Source organism: Orcinus orca, chromosome 18 (genome assembly GCF_937001465.1).
Source record: "Orcinus orca chromosome 18, mOrcOrc1.1, whole genome shotgun sequence".
Lineage (NCBI taxonomy): Eukaryota > Metazoa > Chordata > Mammalia > Artiodactyla > Delphinidae > Orcinus > Orcinus orca.
This window is the reverse complement of record NC_064576.1, coordinates 54,196,643-54,215,284: the sequence shown is the minus strand read 5'-3', so window position 1 is coordinate 54,215,284 and position 18,642 is coordinate 54,196,643. Positions and strand designations below refer to the sequence as shown.

Sequence of the window (18,642 nt, the reverse complement as noted above, 5' to 3'; positions counted from 1 at the left end):
AAAAATTAAAATAGCAATGGATGTTAGTTTTGGGGTACTACATAGACAATGATTTCCTTTCTTTTTCTTTTATCCCCCCCTTCCTCCCTCCCTCCCTCCTTCCCTTCCTTCCTTCCTTTCTTTATGATATCCTGCGTAGGCAAGGGATCATGGAAGCTGAAAGTCTTGTACAAACTGATGGGAGTAAATATTGGTACAATCCCTTTATTTTACCCAAATTTAGTTTTCTTAAGATTGTTATGAGAAACCATCCACCCCCTGAGCCCCCCTTCCCATCTCACAACTGTTTTCGAATATTTCAGGTGATTCTTGGTATTTATCTTAATATCTCTAACATCATGCTGGTATTGCTACTTCTTGAGTTCTCAGAACTATCTTGCTAATGCAGTCACGTCATAATTTTGGCTAGCTTAATAGTCAATGTTTACATCATTACGGCTATGTAAATGCCAGGTACAGCTGAGCCACATACTACACTATACCTTTCCAGCACATTCTACTTTCCTTGAAATTAATAATTTTTTGTTCTTTTAGCTTTTCATGTATTCATCAGTAACTCACTGCATTCAAACCCACTAGTGTTGTTTTCCATTTTCTTGACAATAACTAATGACTCTGACCTTCTTGAAGAAGTCTCTTTGAACCCTGACCTGACCTTATGGAGACTGGTGGCCTCCTGGCCTGTTGCACGGCTACCTCCTTTGGATCTCTCTTCACTGTCATTTGGGAATTCTCTTTTCCTATCTTGCATCACCATGTCTTTTCCCCAAGGTCTCTTCCTCTTTCTTGCCTTACTCCCTCTCTTCCTGTGAAAAGGTGCATAGGAAGTAAGTCGTTTTTGAGATTTTGCATGTCTGAAAATGTCTGTCTTCTGTCTTCACTCTTAATTGATAGTTTGGCTGGGTAGTAATTCTTGGCAAAAATTTTCTTTCAGAATTTTGAAGGCATTGCTTCATTGTCTTGTGGCTTCCGTTACTGCTATAGCAAGGGCAAATTTCTCCCTGGAGGAAGTGTACTGTATAGCAAATATACTTCTTGCTATAATGTACTCGTAATTTAAAAATACACCACAAAAGCACCATTTCTGCATTCAATGTTTCTCTCTGGAAAGTAGCAAACTCGTTTCTTTGTCCTCAGTTGACTGATATTTCACGTCCAAGGGCTTCCTTGGACTGAGCCCTTTTAATCTGGACACTTCCTTCATTTCTGGGAAATTTTCTTGAATTTTGATGATTCAGTGATTTCCTTCCTCATTAATTCTATTCTCACCTTCAGGAACTCCTGAACTCTGGACTTGTACATTGGACCTCCTGGATGGATCTTCTAAATTTGAAATATTTTCTTCGTCTTTTTGTTCTCCTTTCTGGAGGATTTAATCTAACTTTATCCTCTAAACTTTCTGCCGAGTTCATTTTATCTCTGCCATAAAAATTAGTCTTTACACATGACTAACTTTTGCCTTTGTTGATTCTTTTTCTTATCTTTGTTTTTCACTTCATTAATTTTTGTTTATGTCTTTATTATTCCTTCTTTGGATTTAATCTATTGGATTTAATCTATTACTTTTTTTTAAACTTCTTAAGTTGACAAATTAGCCTATTAATTTTTAGGCTCTAACCACAATATGGCTTTAGCACCACATCACAGGATTTAATAGGAGGCATTTTCATTAATGTTCAGTTTCAAGTGTTTTCTAATTTTTTTTCTTTGACTCATGAGTATATAGAAGTATACCTATTATTTTAATTTTCCTAAAATTGATTTCTCATTTGATTGCATTAAGATCAGAAATAATGTCCTCTATTTTTAAATTTTTGTTGACACTTGCTTTGTAGCTTTTAATATAACCCATTTCTAATGTTTTACTAGTTCTTGCAAATAACAGGCACTCTCCAACTGATGCTTTTTGATTTTTTTGTATGTTCATCAAATAAAGCTTGTTAATTGTGCTGCTCAAATATCCTATATATCTACTGAGTTCACTTTAAATTAAAATCATTGGCTTACATTTTTCTTCATAACATGCAAATACTGTATCATGCCTTAAACCCGTCTGAGTTTCAAGTAAAAGCCACAATTCTTAGAGGGAAAAAAATACTTCTACCTAGAATCAGGAAGACAGATGTGATTTCTTGCTGTTTCCCTTTGCAAATTTTTTTTGTAGTCCACCATTTAGCTAACTGTGTAGCCCTTTGTCAGTTCTGGCTTTATGCAGTCTACTCCCTGCCCTCTTTCTGCCCCTATAGCTATGGGCACCAGGGACAGTAGATATCCCCAGGGCATCCAGCACCTTCAGTGAGTCCTTACCTTCCCAGTCTCTTCTTCCAGCTTCACTCCTGGTTTTAGAGAATTTCCCCTACTTTCACATAAATTTACAAATTCATTTTAAATGAAAATTTAAAATAGTTTATCCAGCATTATTAGGTGTTTTGTAGTGGGAGAGTTTCTGCTAGTGTAACTTTCTTACTATACTCATCTCTCCCCCTTGCTCTTTTCCTGCCAGTGTCCTAGTTTAAAAACATTTTATGGATGTAAAAGCGTCATCATCTGTTTTCTTCTTTCCTTTTTCCCCCAGTTCCCTGCTCAGTTTTTATTTTATTTTATTCTATTGTATTTATTTATTTTTTATTCTGGTTACTTGCAGATGAAGGGAGAGCACTTAACAAAGTGTTGATGAGGATAAAGAGGTGAGACAGCCTTCGCAGCAAAACAGTAACAGAAAGAACTGTTGTCTAGCTTTATAACTGAAATATGTGGGATGTAGGCGATCTCCTATAGTTACGGCTAAAGATGCATCTTCTTGGGCCGTTTCAGACCTGCTGGATCAGAATCTCAGGGTAGGGGTGGGGAATGAAGCCTGAGAGCGGACATTTTAACAAGTTGTCCAGATGATCAGGAGGCACACTAATGTCTGGGAACCACTGGTATAGACCTTTGATTTCTCAGTAGGGTGGGCAGTAAGGAGGGATGAAGCAATTGGACATAGCATGGATGGATTATTAATTGCACTTTCCATCCAGTTACTGTAATGTGGCAGGCAAGAAGTATTCCTCCCAGACTCTGGAAAAAGTTTAACAGTAAATATCAGATTTTGGCAGTGTGTTTTATCAAAAGTACTAGTTATTTTAGGGAGAATTTGAGAGAGAAGTTACCTAGAGGTTATGATGGACATCTCTTAAAATAAAACACCTCTGGTTCATCTATTGAACATTCCTAAGGTCTACTCTTCTACTTTTTCTCATTCAGCGTCATAGCCACCAACTAGGGTCTCTTGTTTCAAGTTGTTTTTTTTTTTTTGTTTTTACCACCACATAGCTAGAACTTGATGCTTCCTGTCTTACTCAATTCATAGTTCGTCACAGGTTAAAATATTATGATCAAATTGATCAAATATGATCCATTGTATCATCTAGTGGTGACCCAATTTGCCTATAAGATGAGGTCCAACTTCTTCATTTGAGATTACCCAGCCATTCGAGATTCTTCAGTCTATAATCTTTTCCTCTTTCTCTGACAATACCTTCCCACTCTCCAAAGACTATGCCTCTCTCATCTGGCTGGTTTCAATGTCTCTGTAAATTAATCAGGCTTGTCAGGACTCTAAGCCTCTACTCATGCTTTCTATCACTCTTCTTTGTTTATCCAAATCTAAACTAGCATTCAAAGTGAAGCTCAGATGCTACCTTTTCTCTGGCTGCATTTTCTTCTTCACATTGCAGATCTGTCAATCCAAAAACTCTTCACCATTTTTCCATTTCCCAGAGGTTAACATACAAACTCTTTCCCCTTGCATACAACATAGCCCCACTTTCTCTTTCTGGTTGCATCTCTACAAACTACTTTATGCACTTGACTTCCAGACACAGTGACTCACTTTCTGATTCTCAGTCTTGCCACGCATTTTTAGTTTTCTGTACTTTGTATCTGTTCTTTCCTTTGCCAGATATGACTTGCCCTTTTCTCAGCCTGAAAAATTCTTGCATATCCTTCAAGAACCTCTTCAAACATCACCTTCTCTGTGAAATCTCCCTGACCTCTCTCAGGTGAAGCACTCCACCCCAGAGTAGTTTGAGTCTAAATATCCTAAACATGTGGCTCATTGTGTTGTAATTCTTTATTTGTATATCTGTGTTCTATACTTGATGTGAACCTATTGCTACATAGTACCTGGCAGAATACTGTTTATCTAATAGTTGCTCAGTAAACGTTGCCCAATGACTGAACACTGTAACCTGTATTGATCTCCCCAGTGCCGTAACTGCAAGGGCTCTTAATGTTTATTCCAATCATTTTGCTAAATTGCCTTATATTATTCTTTCACTGTTTGAAGCATGTTCTAAATTCCAGTAAGATTAAATGGAGATGCCCTGGCCAAGGTACTTAACTCTCCCAGCCTCAGTTCCTTCATCTGTAAAAGGGGGGATAATAATAGCACCTCAATCAAAGTGTTGCTGTGTAAAATGAGACAATGCATTAAAATATTCAGCACAATGCCTGACACACTCAAAGTGGGAGAAGCATTTCATTAACTGTTACATTCTACATTTATGTCATTATTCCTTAGTATTCTCAGAGGGTTGTTGTGAAGATTATATGAGAACATATATGTGAAACCACGTTGTAATGCACTATGCAAACGTAGTTACCTTTATTTTCACTGTCTCCGCAACTAGGTTAGAAGCCCGTTTCAGCCTGAACACATTAAGTCCAATCGTCAGCAAGATGCACAAAGCCTTACCCAGCTCAGCTTCTTTCTTTTAAAGTCTCCCATTTTCTTCTCAGCACCTATCACAGGGTCATGCACATGTTAGACACTCAAGGTAGATTTAAACATAGTAACAGCTCTAGAATTAGCAAGGCCTTTAGCTGAAAGTGAAGCCTGCTGCATTCTTTTTGTTTGATGTTTGTTTTGTATAACTTGATTGAAACATTTTTCCTTGGTCAATGTACTCCTAATATTTTGGAGCTGCTGTATAATTGTATTAGGCTTAGTTAGCTTTGTGGTAGGACCACTTCCCCTTTTGGCATGGATGCCAGGGAGGCAGCCTTAGCCAGGGTCCTACTTTTTTCTCTTACTAAAGACATAAATTATATAACTCTTGCATTGCAGAACGACTGAAAAAGTGCTTGATTTGGGTCCTTTCTGACATTTTGGCAACTTCTGTGTATCACTCCCGTTTAGAATTTATTAAGATGTGGTAGTAAAACATGTAGAAAAAATAAATTAAAAGGGTAAGGCTTTCAGGTACTGATTGGAAACACAGGTGTGGGTACAAGGAATCCAGATAGGTGAAAGTTCCCACAATCTTCAGAAAACGTACTCAAGTTCTGAAAAGGGTTTGAAGCAGTGTACAGGGAAAGCGCAATATATTAAGACAAAGAGAGTCGAATGCTCCTTAAACCCTTAAGCAACTCCCGAGCACAGGGGAACGACTAGAGGCCTGCCTGGGGAATCCACGGGGACCATCGCAGGTGAGGGCGAGGAGGGCGAGGCGCGCCCCGGAGCCACAGGCCTGCAGGTGCTCCGCCCTGTCTGCCCCGCGGCGGGGGCCGATTCCCTTCGCCCCGCTGGGCCAGGGCGGCCCGAGACGGCTGAGCCGGCCGCGCTGGGGGAAGGAGTTTCCGGCGGACTCGGCGCGGTGCCGCTTCCTGTCCCCCTCGTCGCGCCGTCTCACACCGCCCGTCCGGGACGCGGCTCGCACCGGACCCCCTCCCCGTGCCCGGCGACGCCCCCGGCCCCATGCAATCCCGGCTCCTGCTCCTCGGGGCCCCGGGCGGCCGCGGAGGCCCAGCTGCGCGGCGCGTGAGGCTGCTCCTGGGGCAGGTGGTGCGGCGCCAGCCGGGCGGCGACGCGCGGCGCTCGGAGGTCAAGCTGCTGCACGCCGGGGCGGGGGCCGACACAGGTAACCCCGGGACGCCTCGCCGCCCAGGGCTCCGCGCGGGGCTCCTGCGCACCTCCGCGCCCCCCCCCCCACCCCCGCAATCCCTGCTGCTTCAACTGGGGAGGAGCGCTGCGCCGGAAGCTAGGAGATGGGAGATGGAGGTTCTAGTATCCACCTCGCCGCTAACTGCTGTGTAACGCGGGGCCAGGCGCATGCACTCTCTGAGCCTCATGTAACCCGTGGGAACTGGACTTAGGTTTCTGATGACCTGGAATAGTGCTTTCTCCTTCCCGCACTGCTTCTTTCACCCCCCCCCCGCCCCCCGGGATTCTGACTTAGATTATAGCATACGCAGAGCTTAATGCAGCAGCCCTCAGAGGGTGTTGAAAGCTGGACTTGACCTTGCTCTCTGAGTCCCAAGGGCCTGGAAGTCAGTCTGTGCCATGTTCCAGCCAGGGTCAGTGGCGGCTTAGAAGCGTACGTTCTCGCCAAAGAACCCCTCGTTAGGTTTTAAATGTATCCACGAGTTTTTCCAAGTTTTACTTGGAGTTTTCATTTCTCACAGGTTCACAAGTTCTTAGAACTGAAAACCACAATTTAATTTAGTTAAAACCCCTGACTCTATAATGGAGGTAATTGAGACCCAGAAAGGAAAAATGACTTCCAGAAGATCACACAGCTAACCCTAGGCTGTGAAAGCGCAGAGTCCTAACCACTGGACCACCAGGGAATTCCCAGCTCTGATTTCTAAGCTCAGTATTTCTTGGCTCTATCTGAGATGGTTTTAGGTGTGTGTGTGTGTGTGTGTGTGTGTGTGTGTGTGTGTGTGTGAGCGCGCTGGAGTTAGAGCATTTGTGCTGGTTAAGGGAAGGGTTGTATATTGTTGCTCCACGTGAATGGCTAAGTGATTCTAGGCAAGATTTTGTCAGTGTCATTGCTTAGAATAAAGGAGGTATTCACCTGAGATTGCTAGTTTCATGGTTCTTCTTGCACCCCCAGCCCAATAATTTTCCTTGTCAGAAGTGAGGGAGTTTAAGTCCCATCCATTTCATCATTCATTCATTAAACAAATTTTTTTTCTTTTTCCTGTATAGGGTTGTGATTTGAGATTTTGCCCCTTTATAAATTATTATGCTTCTAGGGTGTTTGTTTTTTAGTCTTTGAGTTTTTTATTTGTTAGTTTCTCCTTTGTCCTAGAAGGCAGAGGTCAATGGTAGAAGTGTAGCGTAATCCATAACTCGTGATTTGGAGTGAACAGTCTGAGTTGGAGGCCATTTCTGCACCGTCTAGTTATGGGGATTTGAGGGTAGGTTACTTAATTTTGTGTCCCAGTTTCCTTAACTGTAAAATGAGGATAAGGAAAGTATATTTGATAGGGTTGTTGTAAGGATTTAGTTTATACAATCCCTGGCACATATTAATGTTCAATAAAAATTAGCTTCTTTATTATTCTTGGTATATGTTATTTTCAGCTATGTGAGATTTATTGTTTCCTTGGCTTTAGAAGAAATGAAACCAGTTCCTTTTAGGTTTGAACTGTGAGAATTGTCTAGGTAGGCTGGTGGAGCAGGGTTAATTCATGGGAACTTTAAAAAGAAAGATGTTCTTTATACATGAATAATACATGTTGATTATAAAAACATTAGACACGGCCTCAAAATTTGTGGTATGTCCAGCAAATCAAAGTACAGGCTTTGCTTCAAATGTGAGAGTCATGTACACATTACAAACAACATATTAACTTCTTAGACTCAGTCACTTAGCATGACACCACATGGAGTAAATTATGTTAACCCTACTTGCCTTGCCGCTGCAAAGATTCTCAAGGTTGAAGGTATGAGGGCTGTGGATAAATGTACCTGAAAACTCACCAGAGATCTGGACTCAAGTAAGAACAGCTGTGAGCCAGGTAAACAGGAGGCAAGTTCTGGGCTTCCCTGGGACATAACATTGGCCATCAAGGTTGAAGTGTCCCATTTTGAACCAGATGTCACACACAGACAAATGTAAACCACAAATAGCATTATGCTGTAATGAATTACAGTTTAGATTGGAAAGATGCTCTCAGCTGCACTCAGACATGTGACTAGTAGCTCACCTCTCTGCAAGTAATTGACCTTGCTTCCTAGTAGTTTGGAAAAAGAACAACACGGATACAAATTATATACTATTCTTATCTCTCCTGGGCTGTATGTATGTCTTATGTATCTTTATATTCCTTTTTGTGCATGTCAACTCTTTGTACCTAAGAAGGGTTCAGTGGCTTATTATCTTCCGGTTTGTACAGAGAGGGAGCAGGAGAGCCTGGAATTGCCTTGCTGGCTTTCAAGATAGGAGCTTTATAAAGCCTGAGAAGCAGAAGGAAGAGAGGGTCATTTTGTTTAAAAAAAAAAAAATCCCCAAACCCACTGCTTTTTATCTTTTGCTATTAGGTAGTCTACACATCCATAATTTGTAAATTCTTTATATCTCTTTACACTTCAATTGGTTGTATTGTCTCTTGGTTTTAGGAACAAAGCGGTTAACAAGGAGGTTAGCTACTGCAGAGTTGTTTTTTTTGTTTGTTTTTTGGACGGCTGCGCGGCTTGTAGGATCTTAGTTCCCCGACCGGGGATTGAACCCAGGCCCTTGGCAGTGAGAGTGCAGAGTCCTAACCACTGGACCGCCAGGGAATTCCCTGCAAAGAGTTTTCATAACGATTATTGTAGTGTTTTCACAGAAGGAGCCAAATTAGTTCAGTAGGATTCTGATGTCAAACAGGCTCAGATATACCATAGATTAAGATCAAATGATAAATCTGGAAACATAACTCTATAAATCCACTGTGACACATTGAGTGTCATCCTTTTACACCCTTATTATTAAAGGGGTTCACTATTTTATCTTTCTGGCTTTTGTGTATAAGTTTGTTTATAGAAATATTTAAAAATATTGATACTTTTTGTACAACAAATCTATGTTCATTGTAGTGAAAAATATAGACAAATCCCCTAAAATATCTTTCCATGCAAATTCATGATTGTCATTTTTTTGTGTGTTACTACTATCAGTTTTTGTAAAAAATATATATAATATGCATTTATATAAATACATATTTCTTTTTCTTTAAAAAATGGAATCATATATGTTTTACAGTTTATTCTCACTTAGCCATTATTGTTAACGTACTAACATAGTGATAAATATTGTTATATATTGTCATTTTAAATAGGCATAAGTTCATACATTTATCCATATAATTTATTTTACCAGTTTCCCATGCTTAGACATTCAGGTTGTCTATTTTTAAATATATAAACAGTGCAATAAACATCCATCCATATGTATTTTTGTAACTTTAAAACTATATCCTCGGGTTATAATAGAACTAATGACTTTGGGGAAGGGAAATATAGAACTCCTGCTTCAATTCAGAAATATGGTGTAAAGGGAAAAACTGTACTGTGTGTGTGCAGGTCTTAGCTCTGTATTTACTAGGTATTGAACTTTGGGGAAATTATTAACTACTTTGAACCTGCAGCAGGCTATTTTGACCCTGAGGACATTGTGACTTTTGCGTATTAAAGAATTTAGCAGTAAAATCCCAGAACAGTTGTAACCTAATAAATTGCTGGACAACTTATTGGGAACATGCAGACTAGCCTGGAAATTGCTGATATATTTGATTTTCTCTTGGGTCTAAGTTTTGTATTAAAAAAAACCAATGGTGACACTTACAGGTTCTTAACCAGGGGTAATTCCCGTTCCCCAGGGGACATTTGGCAGTGTCTGAAGGCATTTTTTGGTTGTCCTAACCAGGAGGAAGGGGGTGCTACTGGTATGTAGTGGGTGGAGGCCAGTGAATCTGCTGAACATTCTACAATGCACAGGACAGCCCCTAACAATAAAGAATCATTTGGCCCAAAATGTCAGTCGTGCTGGCTGTTGAGAAACCCTGAACTAAACCAACTTCTTTGGTTGGTTTAGTTCAAAGCTACAAGTCATTGAATTGTGAGTCCATTTCAGAGTCGAATGTCCTAAGTGTGTATATTCATTAACTTAATTTGTAGTTTACAGTTCAGAAGGCATTAAGCATTAAGCATCTCCCATTTTAGGAGAAGGGCTACCACAGATGTGCCTGAAATACGTAACTAAGAAAAGCATTTTTGAGATTGGTAAAGATTTTGACAGTAGAACAGCTTTGAAATAGCTGAGGAAAATACCCATATTTCTCCTGGGTTAGCCAAGAACTAAATAAAAATTATTAATCATATGAAAAATTTAAAGTCTTATTAGAAACTATCAATATAAAATAAAACTCTGACAAAGCTATATACTAAAAAATTTGTTATTGATTAAACATTGAAGAAAGAGCAAAATCTTTTTGGTATTCAGTCCATGCTGATGGCCACAAAGGAAAACAGAGTTGCAGAAGATATAATTGGTGAAATTCTATATGGACAAAAAAAGTGATTGATAAATCCTCACTATAAAATAATTCTTTAAATAAAAATAAAAATGTGCTCTATAAAAATTGATCAAGGAGTTCTTTTGGCTTAATTTTGCTCAAAAGTTAACTTTGATGAAAATTTATGAACGCTAGTATTATTCTGATTAAAATGTTTGTTTTCAGAATATCCTCAGGGTCAAAATGTTATATATTCCTCTCTGAGTATGTATCTTCTTTGTAAAATAGGGATAGCTACACTTGCTTTGCCTGCCTTTACCTTACAAAAATTGTTGTGTTAGTCAGCAGTCATTAGGTTTTAAGTGACAGAAATGTGCACAGAAAAGCATATGATTGGTTCACATAGGTGGAAGGTCCAATGGCTTCAGACTGGACTAGATGCAGGATATTAGAACATCTGTAGGGCTTGGGCTCTCTCTGTCTTTCCCCATGGTTCCCCCACTCTCCACTCTTCCTTTATTGGATCTACTTTTTGCAGTATTGGTTTCAATGTCTGGCAGGCTTTCTTCAGCTGGTAGCAGTGACAGTCTTACTGACAGCCCCAGACTTTGACCTTCCTTACAGTTCACAATGTGAGAAGAAGAGAGAACATCTTTTCCTGTGAGCTCTGAAAAATCCTGGCGAGAAATCTTATTGGCCAAGCTTGGATCACAGGCCCATCTCTAAAACAACCACTGTGGTCAGAGAGTGGAATGTCCTGGCAGGGCTTGTGCAGGGTACTCATTTCTGGGCACTTGGATGCAGGGGTAAAGGTTGGGAGGAGTGGTATAAACTACCTAAACCAAATTGGGTGGGTTCCTCACTGGAGAGAGGGATTCTGTTGTCAAAAGAGGAAAGAATATTGGGCATGTAAAACAAAACAGCTGTCCACTAAAAATCAAGTGAGTAGGGCTTCCCTGGTGGCGCAGTGGTTGAGAATCCGCCTGCCGATGCAGGGCACACGGGTTCGTGCCCCGGTCTGGGAGGATGCCACATGCCGCGGAGTGGCTGGGCCCGTGAGCCATGGCCACTGAGCCTGCGCGTCCGGAGCCTGTGCTCCGCAGCGGGAGAGGCCACAACAGTGAGAGGCCCGCGTACCGCAAAAAAAAAAAAAAAAAAAAAAATCAAGTGAGTAATGTCCGAACAGGTTTGTACAAGAGTGTTATGTAAAAGATATTAATTTTTATCTTGAATATAGAAATTATTTGCCTGTAAACTTTTGGGAAATCCCTTTAACTTAAGATCATTGCAAGTGATAAAGTCAAGCCTTGTTACTTTAAAAATGGCCTTAAATTTGATTTCGTTTGGAAACTCTTCGATTCTTTTCAGGGTTTTTAATTTTCAAGTCCATATTTTCCATGCTTGAATAAAATACATAATTTATTGGTAGTAGTTATGTGACAGTTTGTGTACTGTACACGGATTTAGGTTAATCCGTTATGAGTTATGTGTGCTTGCTTTTTTGCATTATTTGTAATAATAAATGTAATTAAATGTTAAGCAGCTTACTCTAACAATTTGTACTTTTTGTTAACTCATTCTTAGTTATTCTAACAATTTCCATTATGAGTATCTTATATTATTAACTAAAATCTTTTTAAAAAATGATTGCACTTGACCAAAGTATTTATTTGGTTTATTTGAAGAGAGGCATACGTTAGTTTCTTTTGCCTGAATTGTATTACCTGTTGTATAAGTATTGCCATTCTCCTTTAGATTAATACTTACACTATTTCACTTATATGAATCCTTTACAAATAAATGACTTGATTTCTTTTCTCTTTATTTTACATTTTTGGTTCAGTTTTTTTTTTTTTTAAATAACTTGATTTCTGAGCATGTTGGAAGATGGGCTATTCTCAAAAAATACAGAAAACAGGGGGTTGAAACAATACTTAATTAAGAAAACAGTATCTAATTAAAGTGAACCAGGGCTTAAAACAATACTTAATTAAGAAAACAATATCTAATTAGAAACTGGAATCATTCATTCATATATTCACTATTGAATACCTGCTTGGTTTGAGGTATTATTTTTGGCACTGGGAATACAAAGGTGATTAAAACATAGACTTGACCAACAAAATGCTATAGTCTTATGGACTGAACAGTGGTCTTAAAACATTTTTCTCACTTATATCCTAAAAGGGTTTTGCAAATATATATCCCTTTATACATTTTTAGGTTGATATCTAGAAATTTCCCTAATAAGTATGAATAGTTGAAGAGCATGTTGTCTCTGTTGTAAATATTGACATTTGACACAAAAATTTTTACAATACTCTTTAAAATGTATCTTTTAAATGTGTCATCTGAAAAAAATGCACAACCTATAAGTTGAGAGAGTTATGTTTTATTTGGTGAACTTTCTGAGGACTTCAAGCCCAGGACACATCATCTCAGATAACTCTTGAGAGACTGCTCCAAAGAGGCAAGGGTGGGGGTGGGAGCCAGGATATGTGGGAGATTTTGCAATAAAGACCAGGTAGTTGGAACATCAAAAGATTACTGTTAATTAAAGAAAACCAGATTTATCTGGTTTAGCGCTTTTCTGTGTATGGGAATGTGCAAAGTCTGGGTTCATTGAAATCATTCCTTTGATATGCCTCTCAGGTATTTGGGGCCAGTATCCTGTGCTTTCTAATCCCAAGTCTCCTCAGGGTGCACTGTCAGGGGTGGCATTTTGTTTCCATCCTGAGCTCCCTCAGGGCTCACCTTAGGGGTGACTGTAATGTGGTGGCTTGATGGCTGCAACATCCTTTGTTTATTAATATGGCAGCCAGTATTTTATTTTATTTTTTTTAACATCTTTATTGGGGTGTAATTGCTTTACAATGGTGTGTTAGTTTCTGCTTTATAACAAAGTGAATCAGTTATACATATACATATGTTCCCATATCTCTTCCCTCTTGCATCTCCCTCCCTCCCACCCTCCGTATCCCACCCCTCCAGGCGGTCACAAAGCACCGAGCCGATATCCCTGTGCCATGCAGCTGCTTCCCACTAGCTATCTACCTTACGTTTGTTAGTGTATATAAGTCCATGCCTCTCTCTCGCCCTGTCACAGCTCACCCTTCCCCCTCCCCATATCCTCAAGTCTGTTCTCCTGTAGGTCTGTGTCTTTATTCCTGTCTTACCCCTAGGTTCTTCATGACATTTTTTCCCTTAAATTCCATATATATATGTGTTAGCATACGGTATTTGTCTTTCTCTTTCTGACTTATTCACTCTGTATGACAGACTCTAGGTCCATCCACCTCATTACAAATAGCTCAATTTCGTTTCTTTTTATGGCTGAGTAATATTCCATTGTATATATGTACCACCTCTTCTTTATCCATTCATCTGATGATGGGCACTTAGGTTGTTTCCATCTCTGGGCTATTGTAAATAGAGCTACAATGAACATGTTGGTACGTGACTCTTTTTGAATTTTGGTTTTCTCAGGGTATATGCCCAGTAGTGGGATTGCTGGGTCATATGGTAGTTCTATTTGTAGATTTTTAAGGAACCTCCATACTGTTCTCCATAGTGGCTGAATCAATTCACAGTCCCACCAGCAGTGCAAGAGTGTCCCCTTTTCTCCACACCCTCTCCAGCATTTATTGTTTCTAGATTTTTTGATGATGGCCATTCTGAATGGTGTGAGATGATATCTCATTGTTGTTTTGATTTGCATTTCTCTAATGATTAATGATGTTGAGCATTCTTTCATGTGTTTGTTGACAGTCTGTATATCTTCTTTGGAGAAATGTCTATTTAGGTCTTCTGCTCATTTTTGGATTGGGTTGTTTGTTTTTTTGTTATTGAGCTGCATGAGCTGCTTGTAAACTGCTTCCACAGTTTACAAGAGAGCTGCTTCCACAGACTTTCTAAGTCAAAAATATGTTGATTTATTATCAGAAATGATATTTTTAATGATCTATAAACTGGCAACTTGATTATAGCCTTTTCATTTTGTTCATGGCAAAGAATTGGAAACCACTTAATTTTGGAAATTAATCCTTTGTCAGTTGCTTCATTTGCAAATATTTTTTCCCATTCTGAGGGTTGTCTTTTGGTCTTGTTTATGGTTTCCTTTGCTGTGCAAAAGCTTTGAAGTTTCATTAGGTCCCATTTGTTTATTTTTGTTTTTATTTCCATTTCTCTAGGAGGTGGGTCAAAAAGGATCTTGCTGTGATTTATGTCATAGAGTGTTCTGCCTATGTTTTCCTCTAAGAGTTTGATAGTTTCTGGCATTACATTTAGGTCTTTAATCCATTTTGAGCTTATTTTTGTGTATGGTGTTAGGGAGTGATCTAATCTCATACTTTTACATGTACCTGTTCAGTTTTCCCAGCACCACTTATTGAAGAGGCTGTCCTTTCTCCACTGTACATTCCTGCCTCCTTTATCAAAGATAAGGTGACCATATGTGTATGGGTTTATCTTTGGGCTTTCTATCCTGTTCCATTGATCTATCTTTCTGTTTTTGTGCCAGTACCATACTGTCTTGATTACTGTAGCTTTGCAGTATAGTCTGAAGTCAGGGAGCCTGATTCCTCCAACTCCGTTTTTCATTCTCAAGATTGCTTTGGCTATTCGGGGTCTTTTGTGTTTCCATACAAATTGTGGCAGCCAGTATTTTAGTTCACGGTCTCTCTGGCCCAAATTTGACCAATGTTTGGAAGACGTTTCATGACCAGTTTTTTCCCATGTTGCTAGGAATTCTCATTCCTAGGTCAGGCAAAGATTCTTGTTGATGTGCAGCTCCAGGTGCTACTTTCTGGATTAGGCCCTGTTGATAATTTAAAATTCTCTGGATCCTCTGTCTTACTAGTCTGTTATGATCCAGGAGATATTTTCTCTTGTTGCTTCTTCACATACCTAGAATTACACTATTACAATTATTCTATGTAGAGTTATAAATGTGATCTAATTCCTCAAGATGTTTAGCCATTATCAATTTTGTTGGAGGCCTGGTTACACATTGGGTAATGTAAGAGACAAGAATCTTATAAAATAGACAGGATGTAGGTAATAGAGCTGGTAACGTTGGCAGTCATAGTGCAGCAGGAAGACACAAAGCATAAACAGTTTAGAAACAAAGAACAAATTAAAACAATGATTAGTGTAACTAGTTGTAATCTGGTTGCAATAAACCATCAAGAATTTGGAGAGAGAAAATTAAATCTAGTCTTGCACCAGCTTACTTTTAACAACAAAATTCACTTACTTAATTAACTTTAATCTAAACCTAGCCAATCCTGACCATCCACAAACCTTCCATTACTTTCTGTATCCATATTAGTTTGTCCCTTATTTTTTTCCATCCAGAAAGAACCAGCTCTAAGATAAGCTTACTTTCTTTTCCCTTAATAAAATGCAATTCCATTTCTAATATCTTCTTTACAGAAAAACACACATTCTACTTTCCTACTGTATACTGAAATGTTTACGTTATTATTTCAATTAGCTTTAATTACATGTTTAAATTTGATGGACATCTCAAAGACACGGGAAGAGAAATGCCAGTTCCCTCTACAAGGCTTTTGTTTAAGGTCAGAATTCTGAGAAGATATTTTGTCAAACTTTTTAACTTAACTGCATACACACACACGCACGCACACACACACACACACACACACACACACACACAAATTAGCCCAACTTGGCCATTTAAGGTTGAGATCTCTTTTAGTATAATTTAGGTACTTGCAAGGGTGATCTGGCTGGCGTATTAGTTGGAGGTTGGCTTTCTGATGCCCCTTTAAAGATGTCAGGTCAGCCTCCTCCCCAACCTCTCAGCCCAGACTTCTTGGTTTCCTTTACTGAGCAAATCCCAGGTTCCCCTAATGTCTTCCAATTAGGGGGGTCTCCCAGTGTTTTTCAGCCAGGCTCCCCTAATGTTACTGAGTCCAAGCTCACTCTGCTCGCTGCATGACAGGCCAATAAATCGGAGACAGGTGTTGAGGCAAGGAATAACGACTTTATTCAGAAAGCCGGCAGACCGAGAAGATGGCAGACTAATGTCTCCGAAAAACCATCTTATCGGGGTTTGGATGCCAGTTTCTTTTATACAACAGAGAGGGGGAGGAGACGAGGAAATAATGTAAAAAGGCCATAAGATTTGCAGCTGTCCCCTGGAATGGCCAGCCTTGGGGAGGGGATGTGTTAATTTCTTCTTTCTTGCAGCCATCCGCAGGTGGACAGGGTCAGGATGTACAAAGGCACTTTGGGTTTAACATTCCGGCAGAGGGGCAGGGTTCCCTGAGGCAGTCCATTGCGTATAGACAGCATCCTTTTAGTGAACAAAAGCAGCGGAAAGCAAAGGTTAAAGTAAAAGCAATAGATTCAACATATAGTCAGATTTGGCTCTTCCCTGTTACCCTAATAGCTTTAGATTAGGGGGGTCACTCCCTAATGTCTTTCAGTTGGGAAGCCAGGTACCTGTTAGATACCGCCAAATGAAAACTCAGGATCATCAGCTGTTAACAGGAGATCCTAGAGCCAGGGGAGACCCAGATTTGTCTGGACTCTGAGGAGGCGGATGGGCACAAGAGGCCTCTTCTGGTATCAAGGTTCTGGATCCTTGTAGAGTTTAGGCAAAGGAGAGAAGTGTGCTCTGGGTCCCTTCGTAATTGGTTGCCAAAACTGTCAACTGAAAAAAATGTACAACCTAGAAGTTGAGTTATGTTTAATTCGGTGGACAGTTTGAAGACTTCAAGCCTGGAACACAGGATCTCAGATAACCCGGGACTGCTTCATCGAAGAGGCAAGGGGGGAACCAGGATATATAGGAGTTTCTTCAATAAAGACCAGGTAGTTGGAACATCAAAAGATTACTGTTAATTAAAGAAAATCAGATATCTCAAGTTAAGGAATTTAGCGCTTTTCTATGTATGAGAAGATACAAAGTCTGGGCTCATTGAAATCATTCCTTTGAAATGCACTTAGATATTTAGGGCCAGTACCCTGTGCTTTCTTATCCCAAGTCTCCTCAGGGTGCACTGTCCGGGAGGGCATTTTGTTTCCATCCTGAGCTCCCTCAGGGCTCACCTTCGGGGTGGCTGTAACGTGGTGGCTCGATGGCTGCAATGTCCTTTGTTTACTGATATGGCAGGCAGTATTGGTTCACAAATGGAATCAGAATATCCTAGTGATTGTTAGCTACCATCTCTTTTTGAAAATAGATAAAAAGCTCATCCTTAACTGTCAGAAAGTGTATGTTATTTCTTTATTTCCTTGATTTGTATTGCAATTACACTTACTCATAATTTTATCTTAATATATTCTTATTCTTGAAAGTTTTATCTTTATCATATTTTTCTGAAATGAAAAATGTCTAAATGTTAAAATGTTTCTATCATTATAATTATTAGAGCACAGTTGTTCAAAAGAAATCAATATGTTTCAAATTTTCTTAGAAACTAAAATTTTGTGGAAACATACCAATTAATAACATGAGTAGCACTTTTTTCCAGTTGACTATAAATTACTGTAATGAATATTCCCTAATTTTATTGCTGAAATATAAAGAATTTTGATATAGCAATATCACTCAATTTTTTGCAGACTTTCTAAGTCAAAAATATGTTGATTTATTATCAGAAATGATATTTTTAATGATCTATAAACTGGCAACTTGATTATAGCCTTTTCATTTTGTTCATGGCAAAGAATTGGAAACCACTTGACTTGCAAGTAAAGTCACTGACCCAGCCAATAGAATCATTCTGCCTGAATATCTGGGAAGTGCACTGAAAAGGCTTCACGAAAATTTATCAAATGGCTATGGTTATTTTCTCACGTAGAGGCTGCTTTTTTATTCTAATGTACTCAGAAAGAGTTGTTAAAATAAAACTTTCATTCGACATACCTTTGCCAGCACAATATTTTTTGGAGAAAACGCTTTTACTTTATCACATGTTTAAATACTTTCTGTCAAATTCTTAGTTTTCATAATTAACAAAGGTAGTCTGTCCTGTCAATCCGATCAGCCAAATTAGACTTTCTGACAGAAAAAGTATTTTTCCCTTTCAATTCAAATAAATGTGTTCATGTATATTTTAAGAAATGTTATAAAAACCACTGAAAAATAAATGGGACACATTTTGAAGGCTAGATTACTAAAGGCAGTAAAACCAAGAATAAAGGAATCTCGTGGTTACATATTTAAGTTGTTTATTTCATAATATATGATAATATAGTTTTGCTCTTTAATGTATAGTAAAGTAATATAATATGGTTAAAATTATTTATGTAAAGAGGACTGTGGCAGAAGTCATGTTTTTTTTTTTTTTTTTGGTACGCGGGCCTCTCACTGCTGTGGCCTCTCCCCTTGCGGAGCACAGA

At 39.1% G+C, this 18,642-nt stretch overlaps 1 protein-coding gene across 2 annotated transcripts in view; it reads left to right on the top strand.

Annotated features, from left to right (window-relative positions):
• Window positions 1-5,628: 5,628 nt before the first annotated feature.
• VWA8 (von Willebrand factor A domain containing 8) overlaps window positions 5,629-18,642 on the top strand; it is a 368,625-nt gene continuing 355,611 nt past the window's right edge. Inside the window, exon 1 of one of the 2 annotated variants that reach the window (XM_033436725.2) lies at window positions 5,629-5,903. In XM_033436725.2, the coding sequence (XP_033292616.1) occupies window positions 5,741-5,903 (163 nt within the window). In that variant the 5' untranslated portion in view covers window positions 5,629-5,740. The remainder of the gene's footprint in view (window positions 5,904-18,642) is intronic. The other variant, XM_004274556.3, reaches the window with a different exon arrangement.